Raw genomic sequence first — 20,157 nt, 5'->3', positions numbered from 1 at the left:
TTTTACGAGCTATTGACTCAAATCCCAACATTCAAAGGCTCCAGTGTTCACACAAGTCAAGGCTCAACATTTCAATCATGGATATGGACATTAATAATGCTAATGACTATCTTCACTTTGTCAAACAAGCTAACAAGCTCTGTTGAGTGAGAAAAGAAAAATTAAATCAAAAGCTTTCCTGTTTGACATTTACAATGCCTTTTAGAGCCCCCCCCTTCCACGTCCATGTGCATGCAAGCGACAGACAAATGGGGCGTCGCAGAGTCGGGAACAAAACGGTGTGTAGCTCTTCTTAGCACTGCGTAGCTTGCAGGCTGTTAAGACACTCAAACAGGAAGCAATTGAAAAAGCTGATTTTGTTGCTCTCGCTCGCATCGTATGCTATTAGGGGAAGGTGTTGTACTGCAGCCAGTCAGCAGGGGGAGCTTTTGATATTTTGGCTTCACTTCTAGGTGGCTGTTTTTCTGTCCATCTTTATATACTGTACAGTTTCAATCAATGTCATTCTGTAGGAGTGACGCACATTTCAATGCAACATTTGTTAGATTTAGGTCCTTCCCTACATTTGGATTCTGAGGATTCAAGATGTCATACAGCTAAAGAAACACTTCTGAAAACAAATTACAGGCTTCAATAAATCAATATGAATTTGTGTCTTGGTGTTTATCTGCTGAATGTGTGTTTCTGTTATTTTATCCAGCCTCTATGGATACTGCAGTGAAGTCACCGTGCCGCGGTGGTTCTGACGTAACTCGAGTGAAAGCCACACTGTGCAGGCTTCGCCTCAAGGCCTCTTCTGTATATTTTTATCATTTCTCTCCAAATGGCTTCGGTTACGCAGCTCAGAGCTCTCCAATTGCATCTGGCAAAACATCCTTCCTCCTCACGATGGGCGAAACATGTGTGAACATCAAACGGCCTGAACACACGCCTGAAACAAAGCTGCGGAGGGAACGATCAGGTTATTGTTATCGAATGAAACTTCAGGATTTAGACAGGTTTTTCAGTTTCAGAGCAGCAATGCAGTGTCGGTGCGTTTGTTTTGATTCTCACCATCCACTCCCTCCTGGAAGCATGCAGCTCCCCTGGCCTCTTTTATTGCAACGTAAACCTCTGGATGGAGAAGTGAGCGAAGTTACAAGAAGACACATGGAGGACATTAGTCACTTCTTTCTCTGACAAGTAGATACACTGAGAGATGTGACAATCAGTCACTGTTTAAATAGTAAAAAAAATAAGGCAAAATGCTGTTTATACTTGTGTTGTCTTTAGACTTCAGTCCCAGAAATAATTTCATAAAACATGCATTATTCCTTTCTTAACATTTTATCTGCTTTTCAACGTTTTTGAAGCCATCCACTTCTCCTTTATCAACTATGCATTGGTTTTAATTTCACTAATTTAGAAGGTCACATATTATGCAAAATAAACTTCACCATGTTTCTCTAACATCAACAAGTGTCCCTAGTCTGTCTACAAACTCCTCAATGATGAGAAAAGTCCATCCTCTCCATCTTTTGCCTGCTCCACTTTTCAGAAAATGTGTGCTCAAACAGGCCGTTTGGAGATTTTCCCTTCATGACATCACAAAGGGCAGTAGCCCCTCCCCCAGGTCGGTGACACTCCCACAGCTAGGTGCTTGTTCTGCCCTCTGAGTCTGCCTTCTCACCGTAAACAATAGGACATGGAGCGAGAAAGACCGAGTACACCCGAGCCCTTCCAGAGAGGGGGCGTGTTCAGACCCAGCTCATTTACATATTTAAAGGTACAGACACAGAAACAGCCTGTTCTGAGCAGGGCTGAAATAGAGGGGTTTATAGGCATGATCAAATACAAGATCAGAGTGGATTTAGAACAAGAAACTTGACAAACATGTTTTGAGGAGCTCTGAGACTTATTTACACTGGTTGAAGAGGAGGAGAATATGTGACCTTTAAATTAAAAACACAAGCCCACACAGCTTAGCATCAAGTGAGGTAGATCTGACAAATACAGACATTTTGGACTGACTTTATTTCAGACAGTTATATACAGACAATTAAAGATCCAGGTACATAGTGTAGTGTATTGGTAAGCTTGCCAAATCATCGATCATTTCAGATATTAAGAAAAAGTTTTTGGGATACAAACGGCAAATGAGTAAATGAGAAAATATGCCCAGGTACGTCATCTAGTGTTTAAAATTAAATCTCCCTTAGTATCATGACAGGTACGTTAAACGAGGCAAGCTAGTACAAAAAAAACAGCAAATATACATCATATGGTAAATGATAAAAAATGTGGCATACAGTATGTAACAATGTAAAAACCAGCAACAATATTTCCAATAAATTAGAGCCACGGGAGCGCTAATGTCATACAGGGAATGTTGAGGGAAAGTGCATCAGCCCCGGGGGACGTGATCCTGAGCTACACAGACGCGATCATTGATTGACTTATAATATAAAAATAAAGCAACAGAGACGCCAAAAAAGAAACCTTTTCCACCCCGTCATTATTATTTGACCTTTGTTTTCAGTCATTCAAACACAACCAATCAGACATCATCGGTGAAAGGCAGCCGACGGATGCTAGCTTAAGAAGCGTCAAACTGTTTTTCTGCACACAGACTGGATACAAGAAGTGGACATAGCGACCAAAGTGACACCGTCCACGGCTTTCTAGCTGAAGTTGCTTTTGGATAATGTTGCACTACATTAAGAAATATGTAATTGACTTGCTGACAGTTGTTAGCATTTTTCAGCTAGCTAAACTACTTTTTGATAAGAGCATCTTTAACAACCAATTAGTCTAAACGGCTAACATCTGCATCAAGCTAAATCCTAGCTAACATAACCATCATGCCTCCTACAGACTTAAGTAACTGCAGCCACACTGTGCATCGCGGCTCTTATAATGTTGTGTACGATATGCATGCACACTGTGCGATGAAGTATCTCGTGTTTCGTAGACTGCATGCAAGTCAACACGCAGCGTCATCAGTGTGCATCAACCTGATCGAACTAAGGTTGCCACGGCGGTGAGCGGAAAGCCGGCTCTTGCCGAGACTTTCATGTTAGGTTGGTTAGTTAACAGATCGTAGAAGCATTCACATTGTGAGATGATTATATCAAATTTCAGACACTGCGATATTTGTCGCAGGTTATCTTTGGTCGCAAAACCGTGAAATTGGTGGCGCTCGTGCATATCTGTGGAGGGCATGGCCTTGTAAGGAGTCCCGAGGGGAAGGGGGTGTGTTTAGCCCTGAGGAGGTTTACTTTTCAAAGCTTGCTTGCTTTCCAAAATTACCAATCCTGTATTTAACTAGCTTATGTGACGTTAGCTAGCAATAAGTTGAATGCTAAATATGCTGTTGGACTTAAGCCTCCCTGACCTCATTAATAAAAAATAATAATTTATGGTCTCAATCGTACAGTGAGTTTAAATTCTGTCAAAACAAATATAGTTTTCATTTAAAGTAAAACAACAATGTCCACTTCTTTCACACAGTTACAGTCCTGCCGTTGTTTTTTATAATACAGCTGTTTAAATCTGGCGTTTCACACACTCGCTCGCTCTCTCTCTCTCTTTCTTGGGTAACTTTGCATCTGAACAAATTCTAGCCCACAGCTTCACTTCTCAGTTAATGAAATCCTGAAAAGAAGACGCAGTATCAGTTATCTCAGGCCCCATTTACCATATTCACACAGCAATTGCTCAGACTGGGAAGCACAAACGCCATCATAGTGTTTTTACTGCTATGCACGGTTCGCCTGATGCATATTAAACGTACAATATGTCGACTTTTATGACAATGTTTACAATATCTAAATTAATTAAAAATGTACTAAGCCTATGTTATATGTTTTTTGTTGAGTTCTTACATTACCTCACATATTTCCAAAAGTTATCAAAGCCAGAGAAATCCTTCATTATAGAGTTGTAACGGGACGTGTCTTGTCACGGCAGCCGCCATGACAGACGGACTGTTTATCGTTGCCGTGGAAACACCAGATGTTACGTCAAATACTGCTACATAAGGAAGCATGAGCTGCTACTGAAAGCTGCCGTACTGTTGCTGTATGAGCTGCTGTGATAAAAAACGTCATGTAAATTATACTTGGATACATTAGCTCGTCGGTAAACATGATCTCTTCCTCAGGTCGGATTCACCCGTTCATCTTCACTACGTCAACACGGATGTCGTTTTTTAACCCGTGGGGGCGGTGGGTGGGAGAGAGTAGCTGAGAGAACTCCCATGATTCCCCGCTAGCATCGCCGTCATCTTTTGTAAATGTAGTTTTGATTGAGAGCCCCCTGGTGGTGGAATCTACATATTTTATCTTTAATACAAACAATCTCCTAAATGTCACTGACTGTGTCTTCTGATCGATGACTGAAAATCTGGATGGATATTTAGAGTTAAAACAACATGTTTGATCACTCAATCCTGCAACTGCTAAGCTACATCAACAGCTTGTTAGCATCTAAATAGCAACGGTTACAAGAGCCAGAGGATGGTCCATTTTAGCTGGCTAGCATTACTGGAAACCACTACATATTTTCAACTTTCCTGTGGTGTCAAACTGGTCAAAAAACTTTATTAGAGGGTGAAAAGAAAAGTTTGATGCTAACCATAGCTGTTGCCACTAGCTGATGGCTCTTTAAATATATTTGAAATAAAGCTTGATTGCACTCTGGGTTTCCTTAATTTGGTTGTAAAAAGTTTTTTCAATTCTCTGTTTTCATGTAGCAGTATTACCGGTTGGCGATTGTTTTTCTTAAATGTGTCACAGAAGGAAGATGGCCGTCGTGTCAACATGGTAAATGGCGCTGAATAACTCATTCTCACACGTTCTTCTTCAGCTGTTTGCTTCCAGTTTCCCCTCCTTTCTGAGCTCAGTCTTAGAAGTTATAAGGCGAAACCATGACATGGACCCTGGCCACGTGCTTGGCCTGAAAGGTGCGGTCACTGTACTCAGACATGTCCACGTCAATGCTGATCTCCTGCGGCCCCCGTAGCTGCTGCACCAGTATGAGTTCACCGGTTTGTCTGTCTGAGCGCTGCATGACGAACATGCCTCGAGAGTTTCCGCCCACTATGCCGAAGCGCAGGCTGTCGGGTCCGGTGCGCCCTGGGGCGGAGGCGGTCGCCATACGGAAAAGAGTTGCAGGAGTTTGCAGGTTGGAGGTCAGAGACAGGTAGTGGAAGGACACGGTCTTTGGAGCGACGTGGCAGGAGCGGCTGTCCATCGGGCAGGGGTTTCTCTCACACTGGCTGCAGGACAGAAAAAACAGCGACAAGCAGCGGGCATTAAAGAACGTTTTCCATTTTCTGTGTGTTTGGCAGTCGTAACATAATGAGGCCATTTTGTCGAGGGGAAATGTTTACATCATTAATCTATCCCCATGGGAACGTGCTCATAACTGTTTTCTTTGTGACATAAGAGAAGTGAGACATGCGCACAGCTCTTATGAGGTCAACTGCCCGCAAATCTTGGATCATAGCGAGCTGTAAATATTGAGGCATTACATGTTGGAACGTTGTTAACCTGCATGAAAAGGAAATCTTTGTGTTCTACATCGGTGTATTTTCTTTTTTTTTAAGGTACTTTCGGGAAATGTAGATTTTGGCGCCCCCTGTGGACAAAGTGCTTAATCTTGACCTTAGTAATTTTTCTGACAGATATCTCCTCCTCTCCTCCTCTTATCCTTTATCCATTTCAAATGTCTAACAGGCAGATCATAATGAATCGTTGGCGTGGATTTTTTTTTAAAGAGGCAGCATGTTTTTAATTGCCTTGCCTCGTGGTGCGTTACATTTGATCTAGGAACTTGGTCTAATCCATCATCAGGAACGCCCCCCTGAAGTCAAAATTCCGACATGGAAACTGAGAACCTTCAGTAGCCCGAGCTAAAATCCAACATGGCTGCTACCTGCATCAACAGTAAAGTTTAAGTTGTACACTACAGTGTTATTAGCAATTAAGTTTTGTTTAAGAGTAATAAAATCAATCACAGCGATAGTATCGCGCAAGATCTATCTGTGGACATGTTGTCATGTCATATTTGCACGCCGACTATCATGTAGTGTTTTGCTATCGCCTGGTGTTAGCTAACAAAACAAAGGTGCTCCTGAAGGCGTTCATGTAGCTTGTTTGAGTTGTTGACGGCTCGCAACTGGAACGCTGTTAACTCGGGTGTGATGTCATTCCCAGCTCTGCAGAAGAGTACGACGTATAAAAAAAGTACTTATCTAGAATTAATTCTGAGTTCTCTTTATGGTGGACTTCGCTTTTTTAGGTCACAATGAGGCATCAGTCTGTTTCCTAACCGGCTAGAAACTCTCACTGAAAATCTTTTGGCTTTAAATCGTTGCAGATCGCTATTTCCTTCAAGAATTGCATTAATGGATATAATGAAAAAAGTATTTAATGGATCTTGCATGCACACTCAAATCAGACGCTCGTTCATTTAACCGTTAGCATGTGTGGTGTGAAGTTGGTACAGAGCTACTGTCCTTCTTTATTCTCAGTTTTCTCCTAAATGTGTATTCATCCACTTTGCTGGCAGTGGAGCGGTATTTTTCAGCAGATTGATGGTTCAGTAGGAGCACACAGAGCCGTGTTTCATGCTCTTAAATGAGGCAGCCTGCTGACGACGGGCGAAAACAGAGATGGGAGCTTTAATGCCTCCAAACATTTGGCCAGGAGACGACCTACATGGCTTTAAAGAGGGGGGAAAAGGCTTTTAGTCAAGTTTTGCTGAGCAAAACTCCTGTTCTTCAGAAGCGGTTGGCATCTCTGTGATACATCAACACTTTAGTCACAGCTGCCATTTCTAATTGCTGTGTCATTTATTGCGCTTCGTTATAAAAACATTGTTATACAGTTCAATAGTAGCAAAGTCTGATGATCCAGGCAAAAAGTCAGACAGGCTTAAAACAACAATAAAGCCAGATTATCTTAAAGACCTGTGAAAGTGCGGTGGACTTTAACAACACTTTGTTTCATGCTTTCATAGGCTGTCTTTGATTTTGATGCCAAAGGGTTGGGTTAACTTGACCAGCGATTATATTACAGTGACATAAATAATCAGAGTTGTATAGGTTTTGTTTTTGTTTGGAATAAGCCACAGTTCAAAGATTTATGGGTTTGACAAAAAAGCATGGACATGGTTAGTTTACATATACTTCCACCAATTGAAACTATGGCCCCAATCAGGACGAAGATGTTAACCTAATGTTTCCCATGAAATCTAAATATATTTAAAAGAGGGCTGTCACACGATTACATTTTCTTATCGAGATTAGTCGCTGAATTTCCCAAAAATGATCACCAAAGAGGGTAATTCATTTGCCAGACAAGATTTAAAATATTGAGGATTGACTCTGAGGAAGACGCAGTGCATCGAAAAGGTTAGTCCTTTGCACTATATATATTGCATCCCTTAAGGGGTTAATGTTCTCCAGTACTTTCTTTGGATCCTGCCTGAGAGAACGAGTCCACTGAATTATATTTTGAAGGTCTAAGGTCGTTCTCTGAGAGCACCGACCTCCATTTGTGAAGCGACTGAAGCGCAGGAGGTCTCCTCTCATTTGTTAAGATTAAAATATGTTGATGCTTCATCCATATTACTCTAATGTAGCATCTAATGAAGCACTTTCTCTAATATTGAATGGCCCTCCCTCTTGACACACAGGAACTGCAAGCTAGCTAGCAGTTTGTGTTTGAATGCTAACGTCTATCTTAAACTTGTAACTAAACATTCATAATCAGATAGCACTTGGCTAGCTTCGTCATTGGGACTGATATAACATAATTTAGCTGCTATCTTGAAGCTGTAACACGTTGCTCAGAAGCACCTTTTCATTGATAAATATTCATTTAAAAATTCTTGCTTTTTTGCCTCGTTGCATGTATGTTCACTGGCACACCTGAGCCAGCGAGCTTTTCTTTCTGTCTTTTCTGACTTTTAAAAGTCTGCCATGAGTATATGAGTGTCTAACAGTTGGGTCTGAATAAGCAGGTGGTACTCTGAAAGTTTAAGACCATTTCCTGCTGGAATCAGGAAGATGTGGTGCTTGACGTATAACATGCCAGATTGAGCTGTACGACTTACAAAGGTGACGTCTTCACATAGCTGATGTTGCCATGAGAGCGGGGACACTCCGGGTTGACACACTGAAAGCCTCCGCCTGTGTTTATACAAGTTGTGCCTCGGCTGCAGTTGTGCTGCTGGCTTAAACACTCGTCCACATCTGGAAGACAAAACAGCAGAGGCACGCTTAGAAAGAGAAGCTGAGGGAGAGAGAGACTTGCCAGACTGCCTTGCTGCTTCCTGGTTACCACAGCACTGAGCAGGGGGGTGCAGAGCTGAGACTGTTTATTTGTTTTTTTTAGTTTAGTCTCTCATGTCCTAAAAATCCCTCCTGCTGGGAAAGGGTGAGGTCATTCTCTTCTCTGGCAAGCGTCCTAAGCTTCGGGGTGCAAGTGGTGAAAACGGGCTGACAGATACCTAGAAGCTCCTGGGCCTTCTGAATCACAGGTATGCCTCTTTGGACCTGCATGCATACCTCGCTAAATCTGCAGCCAGGTTCCCTGTGAATGAGCATTTGTCCTCTGTTGCCTCTTGTCACTCACCCTCACAGCTCCGCCCATCCGGGAGCAACTTGTAGCCACTGGGGCAGGAGCAGTGGTACGAGCCGGGGACGTTGACACACTCGTGGACACACAGCTTCCCTCCTTGGTCCAGACGGTACACTTCACACTCATTCACATCTGGCAAGAAACAGAAAGAAAAGTTATGTTGCATGTAGATGTCAGGTCTTTTACAGCCTTGAGTTGCAGTCTTTAGGACCCACAAGGGACCACGTTTGGTTTAGAGAGTGGTTTAACATTTTTATATCTCTATCCTGGTCACCACTGAAAGCAACTTGACAGTAACAGTTACCACCTCCCTTAAGAATACCCTGCTTTATTGTTTTTCTCTATATGGGAGTAGGGATGTTCATACGTGACTAATTTCCCACTTTAGTAAACGGAAATTTAAAGTCAGACTGATTGGTTAAAGGTATGAAAATACTCAGAAAACCGTCCAAATTGAGCATAAACAATGACACTGTGATTCAGTGTTTGTCTATGTTACATAAATTGTGCTCAAGTTGGACAGATTTCTGAATGTTTTCTTACCTTAAAGAAAGAATGTGCAACTTCTGTATCCAGTAGATGTCGCCCTTGAGCACCAGCACTAAACCAAAACAAACTGCTGATAGGCCACGCCTCCTCCATACTGAAGCCTCCGCTCTCCTCCAGAGACACACCTCCAACCCAGCAGGAAGGAGTTATGAATTAGAATGCACCATAACTAAGCACCATTAAGAGCAAGCAGCGGACAGAATTGTCCTTTGCTCCAGCTGCGATCACCTGTTGTCTGCATTGTTGTGTTAGCATGCTAATGTTAGCGCTCTTTAGTTAGCTCGTAGCTTCACATTTCATGTAAACTGACACAGAATGAGCGTGATCTAAAAACTCTTACTAACATCTAAATAATCAGTGAGTATGTTCTTCTTCTTCTCTCTAGTTCTTGACTAAAACAGCTTTTATACACAAGGGGAGGAGCCGGCCGTCCCGTCCATGTAAACACGGCTCTGACAACAACACAGCCAGCGGGACTCGAGCTTCTCCCTCATTGTAGACAGTCAGGACTCAGAGACACATTTACACAGGATAGACTGGATTTCTGCTGCGTCTAATTTTGCACATTCTTCCTTTTTCTGAATGTTTTAGTACCTTAAACAAATCGACTAGTTGGAATTGGTCACCTAGGAACATCCCGACGTGAAACTTGTGATTGAAGTCATGAACTCGTTATGAAAAGGTTAGTTTATGGAATAAATCATCTGAGAAGTAGAGACAGTTTCTCATCTCGTTTCATACAATTGTAACAGTCGAGACACCGTCTGCTGGCTATTATAAAGTTGGCAGGTTAAAGCACTTCTGCATTATCTTAATTTTTTAAAACCAAACGGCAAGTCGACTTCCTATAGACAGTCCAACTCTGAAAACTCTCATTTAAAATGTTACTCAACCTTTCACATCTTAAAAAACTGAACTGTGACCTAAATGGAGGCTAATCAGCTCGTGACCTCAGAGAGGATTATTTTGTTTGTCGCAGACTGGCTCCACAGATTACTGTCTTTGTAAACATATTAATGACAAAGGAGTAAAAAGTCTCAGGTTTCCTGGGGTCTTCTGAGCTGCCAAGTCACTATAACAGACCTTGACCTTGTCCCCCCCCACCCACCCCCCCGAGGGACCGATCAAGTAACACATAATTAGAGCTCACCCTGACAGATGCTGTTGTCGGACGTGCCGCTCATGTGGAAGCCGGCATCGCAGCTGCAGTGTTGGGCTCGGTTCACCTGGGCGCAGCGGGGTCTCCGGCTGAACGCAGGATCATTCATAACACTCCACTCAGGTGGGGCTACATCAGGGCGATATGTGATCACTGCTTTGCAGCTAAACACTTTTTAAACTTATTAGATGTACCGAGTGTCAGATGTATAGACTGTGGCACTGACCTGTCTGTGTTTGGTGCTGGCAGTGAGAACCACTCCAGTTCTGGGGGCAGGTGCATTTGTACAGGTTAACACCTTCCACACAGGTTCCTCCGTTCTGGCAGGGATTACTCGCACACTCACTTATATCTGTGTCAGTGTGGGAGAGAACGAGGGGTCAGGAGTCAAAGTGCTGAGAAACTTGCAGTTTTGTTTTTCATTTTCGATCACGTGCAAATTTCCCAGTTCATTCGTCATGCTGATGCAAATGTCAATTTAAAGTTCAGCACAAAATCAGTTGCCATTTTGGCCAGTCAAAGCCGATACATTAAACCAGAGCTGGGCACACATCGGTTCATCTGTTAATGACAGATTTTCTTTGTTCCTTTTTCAGAGAACATGAGTTATTAATTTCTGTCAGGACCTAAAGACAATTTCAACCAGAATCTTAAAAAGTGGATCTGGAGGAAATTACAAAACCCTGCCTTTAAGATTGCCATTTCACAAACAGCATAAGAGAAGGAGATGGTCACGTGAGTCTCGATGTTTAAAACGTTGTTTATGTGAGTTTTAAGATATAGCCTCTGTACGCCCATCTGTCATCCATTCAGAGAGCCGTGGTGCGTGTCCACCCAGTCTGATAATTATCCTTAAACATGAGTCACTGCTTCTGACATCGTGGGCACGATATGTCAGCAGTGGGTCAGTGATGCCCTTTGATTTTGCTCCGTTTGGGGGAAGTAGTACTTATCTTCATCGAATCTATTAGGGATCATGGTTAAAGAGGAATTAGATAAGAAAAAAAAAACTTTTCCAGCTTTAAGGTCGACAGTTCAAATATCTGGAAGCAATCTATGTTGTCCTCGTAGATTTCCACAAAAAAACAAAGCTGTAAAGCACCTCGCTGCCAACACCTTCTCAAGTCAGGTTTATAGCAAGTCTCGTATTTTCATGCAAATGTCTTTTACAAGTGTTTTTGTGAAAACTCCCCCCGGGCTTGTGCACATGTCAGGATCAGGCCAAAACTGTGATGCAAAAGGAAACTGGGTAAAATACTGCTTCATACCAAATACAGACCAGGAAACATCTCAATATGTGTAAAAAGAAGATCCCTGCCCAAACACACATATGTCAAGTTTGTTCTGCATCATCAAAAACAAAAACTCATCACTCACATACTACAAGATACAAACTGTTGATTGTCGACCCCCCTGATGGCTCTTAAACCTCTTCTCTCTAATGAAATTAAGACTCAAAGGAATAAATCACCACGCTGTCTGAGTCTCTGCCATCGGCTCTGAGAGTTGTGCAGATGTTATGAAGCAGCCTCTGAAGCACTCTGAGCTTCCGTGCAGAGGCCACAGTATACTGCATGATAACCAATCCCTTTAATGTTTATTTGGCCTCCCCTGGGGGGGCCGCCACAGGGGCCGTGACATGAAAAGGCCCACTTCACTCTGCTAGATATTTTTAAACTCTACTTTACTTTAAAGTCTTCACACTCCGTCAATACTACTTTTTTTTGGGAGCCTTTGCTAAATTTAGAGCTGCTTCACGGCCGGGCTGGAAAACATGAACAGGGATAATACTGTGCCGAGTCCAAAAACCTTCTTTTGTTGTTTTAACCATGAATGTCAATAAATGTATGCACATGTTTCGACTGCGTTTGCCACTTGGAATTTCTGGAGCAGGGCCTTCTGTGCAGGCTGAAGGGGGCTATCAATCGCATGCTTAGCATACTTGTGTGCTATCAGACCATGGTGTGGGTATAATGTCTGGACTTAACCCCCGTCCAGTGGGACTGCTGTCAAAGGAACCTGGGAAACATGAGCCAGAGAGAGGGGCTTTATCTTACAGTAGCCCGGGCTCTGCTACTCATGGGGGGGAGTGGAAACCTGGAGGGTAAGGCACCCCACAGTGGAATGCAGTACAGGTGTTTTTTCTGTGTTCGGAGACATTTAATGCCTTTTTAACGAGGGCTTCATTCAGTGCGCCGAGGAGCTCCAGTCGCTCTGAAGAATGGCTCTTTTCTTCGCCTGTTATCTGTGGATGTGTGAGGAGCTCAGTTCGGCTCCTGGGCTGCTGCCGGGCATTCAGACACCGCCGAGCCAAGGCTGCCTTAATGCATGGATGGATTACAGAGTGGGCATACCGGGCACATGCCCAAAGGGGCCCGAGGACTCAGGAGGCCCCTTAGACCAGGGCTTCTGCTCAAAGTGATTCTTAACATCCCATGAAAATTCAATGAAACAACACAGAATGAGGTCAAAGAGATGCAAAACAACCAAAAAAAGAGCAAAACAAAGACACATATTAACTACACAGAGACACACAGCAACTCCAAGGACTCACAAAACAACTATAAAAAAGACACAACAGCTCCAAGTCTTTCTCTAATGAAGGGTGCACGGGGGTCCTTTTAAACGTCCCATCCCAGGGGTCCTTTGTCTCATAATCCACCCATGCCTCAAGGTCTCTCCAGATGTTGCCTCAACAGTTAATTATCATTGATAATCTGAACTGGGCCAAAAAATTACACCAATTTGTATTTGATGTCAGGGGATGTGTGTTTGCATGTGGGGAAATTCATTGACGTAAAAAGCTCCTAATCCTGGTAGAGTAAGACCGCTTTCCTCACCTGAATCAAATGTAGCATGGACAAAATGAAGCTTGATTGTGTTTAAAGGGGACATATGATGAAAAATCCACTTGTACAGTGTTTTTGAACATATATCTGGGTAACCTGAGTGTCTACAGATCCACAAAATGTGAAATAAATCCATCCAGTCCTTTGTTTGTGGTCTGCATAAGTCTTACAACACAGAGGAAAATGCTCTGCTTCAAATGTGCTCTCCTGGTGATGTCACAGTGGGATTCTGGTAAAAAAAAATCCCCTCCCCTCCCCTGGTATCTCCACCCATGGACTCCACCCCCAGCCTAGAACAAAACTTTTACGCAGGTCCGCCATTTTCATTCTCGCTACAGAGGAGTGATGTCTACGGGGAAAACTCAGGGGTGGGGGGGGGGTGGGGGGGTCATTGCATTTAAAGAGACACACACACCAAAACAGAGCGTTCTGAGAGAGCTGGTTTATACAGGGTCACAAACCTCCTCTGGTGCTTGATTCATGTTATATTTTAACCAAAGCACACACAGATGTTTCATTTAGACCACAGGGGGACTGTTTGAAAAGGTGGAGGAGGGGGATAATATGTCCTCTTTAACTAATTTCTCACTGCAGCTCACCTTTACAGACGGCACCGACACCAGTCCAGGTGCCGTTGTCCCGGCACACACGTGTGGCGGATCCCGCGAGTTGATATCCCTGGGAGCAAGTGAAATGAACTTCGTGTCCGACAAAGTACTTTGATCCAAACTTGGTTCCATGAGCGGGGGCTTCCAGAGGAGGGCAGGCGGTGGGAGCTGCGGGAGAGAGAGAGAGAGAAAAGGAGAGGAAGGCCGATCACATGTGTAGTATAAGCCTCCCGACATCCTCTGGCATTCTCTGCCTGGGGATATACACGTGTCACTGGGCAGCGCGGAGCGTTCATGGGAAAGGGCGTTTAAATGCCTCATTTACAGTCAAACAGCACAGAACCGGACGGTTTTATGAGTCAGGAGTTTACCAGCAGCCAAACGTTAAGCTACAGTATGTCGAGTGGAAACTGTGATGCTTGTACAATATGTAACATAACTGTATTACATAACCTTGTGATTAGATTACTTTTTGGCTTTTACGATAAGTTAGCACTGTAGTTAATCATGAGGATGGTGATAAAAAGTTTCCCATTCCTTAAACCTGAGGGGGAAAAATTGGAAACGGCCAGTATACTAAGTACATCCAGTGTTGTTATGGCAACACAGTTAGGGCTTTTACACTTGCAAAAAACTCCTGAAAAACTCCTGATATTTCCAAGAGGAGCTGCATGTGTGAATACAAACAGCAGAATTTTTCACTCTGACTTCACCCGGAGTTTCTCCTGCCAGCCCTTCTAGTATTTTTTCCGCAGCAAGTCGGAGTGAGCTGATGTGAGAACGCAGCAGGATACTCTCCGGAGAATTCACCTCGAGCCAATGGGAGGGGGGAGAAATTTTTATATACTGAGACTGCTGCACGGTGCAAAGACTGTCTGCATGCGACTGATTCGATCTCCGTGCTCTAATGAGCCTGCTGCATTATGTTTCCTGTTCTCCAGTACGTTTTTCTCCACTCTTAAGTTCAGATTGTGATTCTGTTCAACTACACGTAGCATTGATATAAAGGCAAATATTCTCATTATAGCATCGTATAACCCCCCACCCCTCCCTCCTGTCTGACAGGGATAGTCTCCCGCTGTGAGGTGCATATGTGAACAGCCAGGTCAGGAGAATCTCCAGGGCAGTCCTCCTGAAATTATCTAGATATTTTCAGGAGTGTACAGTATATGTGAAAACAGCTAGTGACTCTTAAAGGGACAGCGTCTAGTTTGACACTTCAATGTTTATCTTGACAAATAATAAATTCGCAAAATTGCACCTCAAAGATTGTACGGACTCATTTCAAAATTGCACTACCGCTTTTCAGACACCGCTGTACCTTGCAACATAAATGCTGCTGGTCTAAATCTACGCTAATATGTATAAGTCTCATTTTATAAATTGTGCATAGGTTTCTATTCTTATTCCTGCACGGTTTAAGTACATTTTCCTGGTATAGCTCTAATTATTAATTGCATGGTTTTCATTTTGATTTATTTGCTGTATATCTTTGTTCATATACATATGGGAAGGGAGACCGGGGATGTTGTCATGTGTGTTTTGTAGGCTGCTATTGGATGCTTTGAATTTCCCTCAGGATCAATAAAGTATCCATCCATCCATCTGTTTTTTGAAAGGGGGAATCAGTCTTACCTAGTCAGACCTTAATGATGTCCAGGTCACATCGACTGTGATTCCTGAGCTCATAAAGCAGATGAGCCTCTTATATTTTGTTCTTGTTCATACTTCATGGCTGTAAATGTGAAATATCAGCTCTTTCCTGATCTGCCAAGAACTCTCCGCAGAGCTGTGTGGACTGCTCTCCGAGTCCATCACGAACAAATTGGCCTCTGTGTCAACCTGCCAAACAACACATTCCCAACAAATTCACTTCCCCCTGTCAACTACCCCGGCTCTGTAACGGAGATGGCCTGGCGCTGTTGGATGAATATATAATCCCATAAAAGAAGAAGGCCAAATATTCACATCAAATCAGGGGAAAAATTAAATCTTTGATTTGTCCTAACCAGAACAACGATTCCCTAAATTACAAAGCAAAACCTCAGTCATTACAAGCATGCATGGGAAAATCTACAACATGGTCTGATACATTTATGACTTCTTATTGAGCAAGCTCTAGACACATACAAAAATATGTTACACCTCCATTATCAGTGATACCAAGTCAAAATGTCTGCTGTGAAAACCAGCACTAAACATTACACTGATGATGATTTATGATGGTGGGCCTTGTGTTGTTCTCTGTGGATTACTCACCAGCTGACTGGTCTGCCTGAGGTAACTTGGACACAGAGTTCTGAAGCGTCGCCAGCTTCGACTTCATGATCCTGAGGCCCTCGGTAAACCTCATCTCCTGGCCTTTCAGGAACTTCTCCATTTGACGAAGCACCCCGACCACCTGATGTTTGTCCATGCACGTCTGTGAGTGAAGCATGAGCAGAGTGAGGAGTTTAAAAAATAAAATAAAATCAGTCCTGAGAAAAACGTTTCCAAAGACTTTCCAAACCAGAAAACGAGCGCAGTAATAAAAGTTACCTCAGAGTAATGGTCATAAATATAAAACATGAGCAGTGTGTTGAGCTGTGCAGAGTGGGGGAACATGGTGTCACTGAAACTACATACAACTTATTAGCACAGTGTTGTAAGTTAAAAAGAGATTCATAGATATAAAAATATCAGGTGACCCTGAACAACCTGGGAATCTTCACATGCTGAGACGTGGAACTACATGAAAGTTACCTGAGGTAGAAAGCTAGTTTGGTGCCTTAAAGCTACTCAGAATACGCGGTTCAAAATAATTTGCAGCAACATTTGAATGTACATGTGAGACAAAGTTATGACGAGATATTACAGAAAAGCAGCAGGACAGAAAATAACACCATTTAACTGATTTATCAAAAAAGAGCTGATGAGTTAAGAGGTCATAAATACCCCTTAACATGCAAACATCAGTCAGACCGCGGCTGTAGGAGCCCTATTGCTCATCATGTTAAATCTATGGATGCATGTAATCATTTTTGTTCATTGGATCCAGGAGGGGGAGGGGCTTGTGGACTGAATTGGGTTTAGTTGAGACTAGTAGAGAGAGTGGAGCGACACAGTCTTTTGACCTCTGTCCTCATCTCTCTCTTTTTGTATAATTTTTGGATTTACCTGTATCAGTTTTTTTGTTTATTTTTACCGAAGTAAACATTTAAACTTTGATCGTGGTCTTGTAAGAGAGGTTTTTTGGGAGCGTCAAGCTACAGCTACCTACACCGGCCAACAGCAGCTTAGAGTCCGTTCAGTTTGGGGAGTTGCAGCAAAGAGAGAGAAAAATATCCAGCATGAAACATTTCTCATCAGTCAGATTAATTGGTTCCAATAAAGTGGATTTATTCTGGATTCAGACGAGACAGGCTACAAGTAAAAGTGTTGTGTGAAACATGAAGAATGGCCGATTGAGGGGCACTGATGGCCTAGGTCGCCCCCCCCCCCCCCCCCCACACATGTATGGAAGCTCCTCCAAGCGAGCGGCCTGGGTTCAAATCCGACCTGCGGCTACCTTCCTGCATGTCATTCCCCACTCTCACTCTCATTTCCCACTTCATCCACTGTGCTGTCTAAAGAAAGGCAAACAGACCATACATAAATCTGTTTGTTTTAACAGCCGAGAAAGTATTTTAATATTTTCCCGCCCTTTATTTTGATTTGAAATATTCAATAATAATAATCACAGATCATCCTTTTTTTTAAAGGTTTATTTTGGGGCTTTTTGTGTATTTACTTTAGAGATAGGACAGTGGATAGATTCAGAAATGGGGAGAGAGAAAGTTGGGGAATGGCATGCGAGGAAAGGAGCCACACGTCGGATTTGAACCTGGGCCACCACAGCCTCCGTACACAGGCCGTGCACTTTAACCACTAGGCTTCCGACGCCCCAGATTGTACTTTCTTTTAATGCAGGCCTAAAAACTACATAAAAAACTCTATTCATCTGATTTCCTGTATTTTTCTGCATCGCAATGTAAGTTTTTCCACATTATCGTGCAGCCCTGTAACATTATTCAAGTGTAATTCTACAAATTTGGAAACATGGAGAACTATCGCAAATTACTTTTTGTACGTTGTGGTAAAGATAGAAATCTGTCCTCTTTGAAAACACCTCAGCCTGTCCTAAACTAAACAATCACATCTTTTCTTTTTATTGGGGCAAACATCTGGATGTAGTGTTGCCTGACTCATTCTTAAAAAGCTAAGAAAACACTCTTTTGCACCTCCCTTCTGCAAAAATTGCCCCAAATTGTTTGCTGTTATGAAAGGTTAAAGGTCATCTGAAACACTATGCATATATCAATATAGATTGACTACAAGTAAGCCGTTACAGAATTTAGATGAAACGTTCATTCTATGTTTTTTAATTCTCCTTAACGCTGAGTATTGCTGAGATAACCCTCCGTGTTTGATTTCACTGAAGGATAGTTTTACTTAGTTTCCACTAGACCTCACTGCACTTGCATGTGAGCTAACACCGTCTCTTCTTCTATCCTCTTCTCTTACTACCACATATCCAGTGGCTTACACAGCTGGACAAAAGCTGTCTGGCAGATGTCAGAGGGACCTGAGTCCAAAACGCTGCTCCTCTGTATATTTTGCATGGCAGTGTATGCTCATTGGACAATCCTGAATGGGTAGACTCAAAAATAGCATGGGGGTGCCACTAGCAGTTACTCGAAGTGTAAAAGCTTGTCAAGGCATTACAAAGTTCCTCGGGGGAAAGTGCCTCTAATCCTTTCAGGAGAGGTTTATTAATCACATGCTCATTGGAACAATTTCTCTGTGCAGCAGCATACCTTACATTCCTGAACTGGCATTTGGGGGGGGGGGGGGGGGGGGCTTGTACGATAACAACCTGCTCCGATACATTCAAATTCATTCTTTGGACATGTGCAAGAAGAAGCCTGACAGTGCTCTGATCCTTTCACCTGCCCCCAAGCAAAGGAGAGGAAATGCCAACAGCTGACAAGGCACGAGAGGATTCATATCCGGGCACTACAAAGAACATATTTTTGAACAATTTCTCTATAAAAAAAATTGTAGAGTATGATCACAAACCTTGCAAAAATAAAAACAACAGTCAATTAGAACAGATGGAACATGGGTGATTGGTCAAAAAGGGATTAAAAACTTTGGAGTATATTTTGGACAAAAAGGTGCAAAAAAAGTTGACAACTTCAGGCTGTTAATCAGATGGTGCAATTAACTTGTTTTTAGAATAGCAAAACACATTTTTCGATTCTTTGATTCATTCTGGTCAGGTGTTAGATCTCCCTTTGTAAATCTTAAGTGGCTACGTAAACAAACGTAAGGTAACTTGTTCTTACCTGAACGGCAGCATGACCTCCCTGGACAGCTGTCAAACACAGCAAAAGCAAACACCTGCGTCGAAAAGACAGTGCCATCTCTGAAAGTCGAAGTGATAGGCTACCGGTCCCTGATGAGGTTCTCCAATATTTAGAAAGCTTCTATTGTTATTGTTCTTCGATTAAGACCGAGAAAACCAGTAATGTGTTGGGCAGATCCGTTGCTCGGGGCTCGGAGAGTTTGGAAGATGCTCATCAGGTGTCTGAGAGCGGAGATGCTCTTCACTCTCTTGTTCGTGTGCTTCTCGGAGAGTTCAGCCTTTGAGCTCTGCACGCCACCTTAAAGTTTCCTGCAGCAAAAATCCCTCCCACCGAGAAACTCCCAAAACATTGATACGTTTTTTCCTTCTTCATTTCCCCGTGGCTGGAAGGCAAACTTTTACAGTGCACATCCTACCAGCTATTTCTGACGAGTTCAATACAACATTAACCAGTTTTTTTTCTGCACCGCAGTTATAAGACAGGCTCAACAATGATTATCTCCTTACTTAAAACTCATGTGGTTGCATTTTTTCCTGAATAAACATCCTCACAATACCTAGCCTATTTATTACAAAGCAGTAACTAAACAATGTGATTTGTATTTTACTTAAAGAATAAAAAACTAAATAAAACAAACTGTTGAACTTTTTGTGTTATTTACAATCTCAGTATTTATTTCAATTCAGTTCTAATGACATAAATCATGTAACGTATTGAATTCCAATTCAGTTAACTCATTAATTAACCTACTGTTGCACGTTAACACTTCCTATACCATTAGGCCTATATTGAATTTTTGCAAATACTACTCAATAAAGTTTGTGGGGTAAAACTACCAGGCAACCTGGTTAATGTTTATTTTCTACATAAAAACTACAACAGTCCCTTTATTGGCACACTGTTGTTCTATTTACTTATAGGCAGAGGCGCTGCTTGTCAACTTGCAAGAGAGGCAATTGCTTGGGGCCCCAGGGGGCT

General features: G+C 42.6%; 1 protein-coding gene across 1 annotated transcript; it reads right to left on the bottom strand.

Moving 5' to 3' along the window:
• Nucleotides 1-1,994: 1,994 nt before the first annotated feature.
• LOC109998577 (fibulin-7) lies at nt 1,995-19,702 on the bottom strand. Its single transcript, XM_020653469.3, has 8 exons — nt 19,159-19,702; nt 16,052-16,214; nt 13,784-13,960; nt 10,562-10,687; nt 10,327-10,464; nt 8,622-8,759; nt 8,101-8,239; nt 1,995-5,257 (listed from the first exon to the last, which is right to left on the bottom strand). The coding sequence occupies exons 1-8, from the start codon at nt 19,234-19,236 to the stop codon at nt 4,885-4,887; spliced, it is 1,332 nt and encodes a 443-aa protein (XP_020509125.2). The 5' UTR covers nt 19,237-19,702; the 3' UTR covers nt 1,995-4,884.
• Between the last annotated feature and the right edge of the window lie 455 nt (nt 19,703-20,157).

Source organism: Labrus bergylta, chromosome 10 (genome assembly GCF_963930695.1).
Source record: "Labrus bergylta chromosome 10, fLabBer1.1, whole genome shotgun sequence".
Lineage (NCBI taxonomy): Eukaryota > Metazoa > Chordata > Actinopteri > Labriformes > Labridae > Labrus > Labrus bergylta.
Note: the sequence above shows the minus strand (reverse complement) of the source record. Positions and strands in the feature narration are given on the sequence as shown.